At 39.3% G+C, this 6,635-nt stretch overlaps 1 protein-coding gene across 1 annotated transcript; it reads left to right on the forward strand.

Annotated features, from left to right (window-relative positions):
• Positions 1–270: 270 nt before the first annotated feature.
• Positions 271–2,609, forward strand: LOC104885233 (putative pentatricopeptide repeat-containing protein At1g12700, mitochondrial). Its single transcript, XM_010669934.4, is given in 1 exon segment — positions 271–2,609. A coding segment is annotated over 1 exon segment (1,920 nt). The 5' UTR covers positions 271–564; the 3' UTR covers positions 2,485–2,609.
• Positions 2,610–6,635: the final 4,026 nt, after the last annotated feature.

Genomic DNA, 6,635 nt, shown 5'->3' on the forward strand with positions numbered 1-6,635 from the left:
TTTCTCTCTCAAGTTTGATAAATCTCTAAAAGTCAGATGTATCTAACACAAGTTTTCGTATAACAAATATTGTTTCTGTATATACAAAATAAAGAGTGTTTGTGTATGTAAAAGTATTATTCATGTTTCGTACAACAAATAAGGGAAAAAAATACAAATAATATTTTTACCGACACAAATAATATTTGTTACGTGAAAACTTTTATCTAACATATTTATATGATAGATTTATATCATCCCTCCACTTCAATACACTATCCCACTCTCTTTGCATTAAATTTTTTTTTGAGGAGGTTGAGCCACGCACCATGTATTCTCTCTTTCCTCACTTTTATTTGTTAGGGGCCACAGCCACACACATCATATGTATTCGACAAAGTATAATTGCCATCTCCCGAGTCCAGACTCCACTGTCATTCTTCAGCAACTTTGAACTTTTGTACCATCAATCAAAAACCGACCCAAACCCTCCTCGACCCAAATAGATAGTACCAAGTTTCTTCTTCAATGAAGATGTTGTAGATTAATCACTTGTATTTTGCGTTCTGTTTTGCACTTTCATGAATGCCACAGCTTTATCCTAAAGTATCTGCAGTTGCTGAAAAACAGATTTCATTTGTGGCGAAGACGACAATGATGCTGAGGCGTTCATTAATTGGTACTAGCTTTTTTCCTTCTTGTCTCTCTTCTTCTTCTTATCCCCTTTCCGCTTTCTTTTCTGCTTTTCATTTTCATTTTCATTCACGCAATTATTACTCCATTGCAACTCCTCATGAACATCGTAAGTTGTTTCTCCAATCAATTAGAGAGCATTGCAAATTAGGGTTTTCCAATCTCGATTTTCCCCTTTCTCTCTTTCATCAAATGACTTCATTGCGCCCTCTTCCTTCTGTTATAGATTTCAATCAGCTCTTCACTGCCATTTCCAAATTGAAACGCCTTCAACCTCACTCTACCCTTATCTCTCTACTCAGAAACCTTGAATTGTCAGGTATTCGACCCAATATGCACTCTATTGGTATTCTCGCCAATTCTTACTGTCATTTGGGCCGTGTCGATTTCGGCCTCTCTCTTCTCGCCAAAAGACTTAAGCTTGGTTACCCCTTTGATCGTGATTGTGTTATTTTTAATACCTTAATCAATGGCTTTATCCACTGCGATAAGCTTCCTCAAGCTCTTCAATTGCTCGATCAAATGGTTAAGCTAGGTTTCCAACCCGACATTATTACATATGGTGCTATTTTCAAAGGCCTTTGTCGGATTGGTGACAATGCTTCTGCCCTCCACTTGCTTAGGAAAATGCAATCTGGAACTTGTGAGCCTGATCTTGTCATATACAGTACCATCATTGATAGTCTCTGTAAGGATAGGCTGTTGAAAGAGGCCCTCGACTTGTTCACTGCCATGAAAAGTGAGGGCATTATACCTGACGTTGTCACTTATAACTCTTTGATTAGAGGTCTCTACAACTCCGGCTCCAAGGTCGAGGCTAAAAATATGCTAGCTCAGATGTTGGAGTGTAACATAGCACCAGATGTTATCACCTTCAACATGCTTGTTGACATGTTTTGCAAAGATGGTAATGTTGATGAAGCACAAGCTATTCTAGACTACATGATTGAGAGAGGTGAGATTCCAAATGTCATAACTTACAGTGCTTTACTTGATGGTTATTGTTTGCGTGGTCAGATGGAGGATGCAGAAAAACTACTTGATCTTATGGCCCAAAATGGTTTTGAGCCTAATATTGTAAGTTTTAATACTATCATTAATGGATATTGCAAGGCCAGAAACATTGACAGGGCCCTCAACTCATTCCAATGTATACTTCAGAAAGGAGTGACACCTAATGTGGTCACCTATAACACTCTTATTGATGGACTATGCAAAGCCAATAGACTCTCCCTTGCACGCCAGATGTTCAAGGATATGCAAGGTCATGGAATTACTCCTAATGTTGTCACATATGCTTCATTGCTTGATAGCTTATGCAAAAATGCTTTACTTGATGAGGCAGTGACATTACTTGAAGAAATGGAGAATAATGGTGTTAAGCCTACTGTTGTCATATACGGTATCCTAATGGACAGCTTGTGTGAGGCTGGGAAACTTGAAGTTGCTGCAAAATTCTTCTTGGATCTTGTATTGAAAAGGCAGGAACCTGATGTTAAAATATACACAATTATGATAAAAGGTTTATGCAAGAAAGGGCTCATGGATGAGGCTATCCAAGTGTTGAGGAAAATGGAGGAAGACAGTTGCTCACCCGATGATCGTACTTATAATACAATTATCAGAGGATATATTCTCAAAAATGACTTATCAAATGCATCGTATTATTGTGATCTTATGGTTAGCAAGGGATTCAAAGGTGATAATGACACTTTCTGATTACTTATTCACCTTTTGTCTTCTAATAACTTAAGTGACTCATCAAAGGACCAAGTGCGGAAGTTCATCAATCGAATAGATGCTAAGCTGTAACCTGTAATTCTCTTATTAATGGCCTAATTAAATCTAGTATTACATTGGAGTAGTATCTTCTGTACCTTTTAGTTTCCTTGTTTTACTAGGATGCCTTTGCTTTATGTATTGTCACTTTATATGCACGTTTAACAATTGTCTCCCCATAAGAACTTCAAGGAAACTCCATCTTAAGGATTTACTTTGGACATCTTCACTCTCACTGAAGAAGTTCTTAGAACTTCATTTATATTTCTTCTCAGATTGAGAGAGAAACAATATTAGAGAGAGAGAAATAGAGAGGGAGAGAATGAGATTGTATTTCTGATTGATATCATTATTACAATATTGATTGACTTTAAATAGGACAACAACATGACCTGTCCTAGCCAATCATAATGAGATGAAGTTTCTGATAACCAATCACAGAAATGATGACATGTACAATCTCTATAACAACCTCTAACTGATTCTAACTGATTACAACAGCATACAGTAGAGATAAAAGATACAACCAACTAACTACTTTGATGAGCTGGCAGTAGGCAGAATAGTTGTAGCTTGTTGTTGGTTGTTGCTTGCCTTGATATCTTCTTTACCCCCCCGCAAGCTGGAGGAGGACTGAAAATCAGTCATCCCAAGCTTGGAAATGAGCTTGGAATGTTGAGGAAAGGAGAGAGGTTTAGTAAGAACATCTGCAAGCTGATCTGAAGTAGGCAGATAGGTTAACTCAAGGAGGCCTTCAAGAACCTTTTCTCTGGTGAAATGGCAGTCCAAATCAATATGTTTGGTACGCTCATGGAAGACTGGGTTTCTTCCAATGTGGATGGCACTTTGATTGTCACAGTGCAAAGTGACAGGAGTAAGATGCATGACATCAAGTTCTTGAAGCAACCTGACTAACCATGTGACTTCAGCAGCTGCAGCAGCCATGGCTCTATATTCAGCCTCACTAGATGATTTGGAGATGGTGGTTTGCTTCTTAGATTTCCAGGAGACAGGAGAGTTGCCTAACAACAAGATGTATCCAGTAACTGACCTTCTGGAATCTACACATGAGGCCCAATCAGAGTCTGAAAAGGCTTGGAGAGTGAGGTGAGGGGTGGCTTTGAGAAGGATCCCTTGACCAAGGGTGTGAGCCAAGTATCTGAGGACATGGTGAAGGGATTCAAAGTGTGGAATGCGAGGTTGATGCATAAACTGGCTAAGTGTCTGAACTGTAAAAGAGAGGTCAGGCCTAGTATGGGTTAAAAAATTCAGCTTGCCAACTAAGCACCTGTACAACTCAGGATCTGGGTAAAGGGCTCCATCTGTGGCACTGAGTTTAGTAGAAGCAGAAAGTGGAGTCTTAGCTCTCCTGGAAACATCAAGCCCACATGTGGCTAGTAACTCTTTACTAAACTTGAACTGAGTCATAATGATGCCAGCAGAAGAATGAGAGACTTCCATACCAAGGAAGTAGTTAAGTAAACCCAGATCTTTGATGCTAAACACATCATGTAAATGTTGTTTAAGATGTAAAATTTCAGCAAGATCAGACCCAGTAAGGATGATATCATCCACATAGATAGCCACAACAGTGATATGAGAATCCAGCTTCTTGAGGAACAAGGAATAGTCATTCTTTGACTGAGAGTAGCCTTGGTGCAACAATTCTTCATTTAACCTTGCAAACCACTGACGAGATGCTTGCTTAAGTCCATATAGGGACTTATTAAGCTTGCAAACAAGCTGGTTAGGATTAGAAAAACCCTCAGGAGCCTTCATATACACTTCCTCATTGAGTGTACCATGTAAGAATGCATTGTTTATGTCCAATTGATGCAAGGGCCATGTATGAGAAGCTGCAACTGAAAGTAAACATCGAATGGTGGTCATCTTGATGACAGGAGAGAATGTTTCTTTATAATCCAGGCCATATCTTTGGGTGAAACCCTTAGCTACAAGTCTTGCTTTTAATCTCTCCACTGACCCATCAGCCTTCAATTTCACCTTGTAAACCCACTTGCAACCTATGGCTTTCTTGTGTTTAGGTAGAGGAACTAAATCCCAAGTCTGATTGGCAACCAAAGCATCAATTTCCTTCTGCATAGCAGCCACCCATCCAGGGTGTTGAGAAGCTTCCCAATAGTTGACAGGTTCATGAAGAGTAGAAGGATGAGTGATGTGAGCTTGTATTTGGGAGGGAAGGTCAGTGAGTTGAACAATGTTACACCAATGAGTGGGAGCATTATCAGCTAGGCAAATATAGTTATTAAGATAACTAGGTTTGGTTTTGGATCTGGTAGAACATCTAGGTGGAGGAAGAGAACTAGATGTATCAGTAGTAGGGGAGGTAGTGTCAGGAGAAGAAAAATTAGTAGAAGTGGAGGAAGAGGTGTCAGGATATAGAAGAGGGGCAGGGATATGAAAATCTAAAGATAGATCAAGGGTGTTGTCTGATGGTAGATATATAGGTGAAGAAGAGGTGGAAGAAGGAGGTGTGGTTGTGTAGTGGAAAGGAAGATGATGTTCATAGAAGATGACATCTCTGGAAATGAGAATTTTATGAGTATCAAGACAATATAACTTGTAAGCTTTCTGGTCAGGTGGGTAACCTATGAAAACACATAGGTTGGCTCTGGAATCAAATTTTGATCTGTGAGATTTAAGAGTGGAAACTGAACAAAGGCAGCCAAATACTCTCAGATGAGCAAGGGAAGGTTTAGTACCATGAAGCTTCTCATAAGGGGAACAAAATCCAATGCTACTAAGAGGCATTCTGTTCACTATATGTGTTGCACACATTAAACAATCACCCCAAAATCTGTCAGGAAGTTTGCCTTGAAAGAATAATGCTCTTGCTGTTTCAAGCAAGTGTCTATGTTTTCGTTCAACAATCCCATTTTGCTGGGGAGATTCAGCACATGTTCTTTGGTGCCTAATGCCTTTTGAATTAAACAGATCCAAGATATCACCTTCACACAATTCCTTAGCATTGTCTGTTCTAAAACATGCTATCTTCATATTATATTGTGTTTCTATGAGAGTGGAAAAATTGGTAAGAATAGAAACTGCATCATTCTTGTGTTTCATCATAAAGATCCATGTATGTCTAGAAAAATCATCCACCACAGTTAAGAACCAAGAAAAACCATCATGAGTCTTTGTGTTGTAAGGTCCCCAAGTGTCAACATGAACCAAATCAAAGCATTTCAAAGTAGTGGTTGTACTAGCATGAAATGGAAGTCTAGTTTGCTTGGCTTTTGGACAAATTTGACATATGAAATCACAAACAACATTATTGGGAATATCAGAATTCACTAGATGCAGCTTATTGAAAGGCATGTGGCCTAACCTGAGGTGCCATAGCTTTGCAGTATCAGAATGAACTACAAGGGCAGTGTCATTGGAATGTGGAAGGCTTTTGGATGCAGTGCAGTCATCTTCATTAACAGCATATAGACCAGCATTGATTCTACCAAGAACCACAGAGTGATGGAGGGAGGGATCCTGAAGTAAACACAAATCAGTGGTGAATGTAATGTGACAATTCATGTCATGACACAATTTGTGAGTAGATAGCAAGTTGAACTTGAAGCCAGGAACATGTAGAACATTCTCCAGGATAATACCATTATCAAACTCCACTGTCCCTATATGTTCAACAATCACTTGTTTGCCATCAGCAATGGTAATGGTGTTTGGTAGTTTAGTGTATGTTTCATAGGAGGAAAATAAGCTTAGACTGGTGCAAATGTGATCAGTAGCCCCGCTATCTATGATCCATTTTGAATTGGAACAAGTGATTAAACAAGTACCTGCCACATGAGCAGAACTACTTGTGAGAGATGGATCTGCAGGTGGATTGTTAGCAACAGAGATAAGCTGAAGTAGGTTGTTGAATTGCTCTTCAGAAATATGAGTCACATCTGTTTCTGGATTATCATCAACGCCTTGTGCCAAAACAGCAACATTCTTGCTTTTGCCTTTGTTTTGCGAAGGATATCCATGTATCTTCCAGCAGACATCAACAGTGTGGCCTATTCTCTTGCAATGGTCACAGAACTTCTTACCAGAACCTCCAACAACTAGCTTCTTTCCTGAGTACTGAAAGACATGTCTAGGAGCTACCTTGTTGAAATACTTTCCACCAGGTTGATCTTTAGTACTCTCTGTGACATTATAAGCAT

Source organism: Beta vulgaris, chromosome 4, assembly GCF_026745355.1.
Source record: "Beta vulgaris subsp. vulgaris cultivar EL10 chromosome 4, EL10.2, whole genome shotgun sequence".
Taxonomy (NCBI): domain Eukaryota; kingdom Viridiplantae; phylum Streptophyta; class Magnoliopsida; order Caryophyllales; family Amaranthaceae; genus Beta; species Beta vulgaris.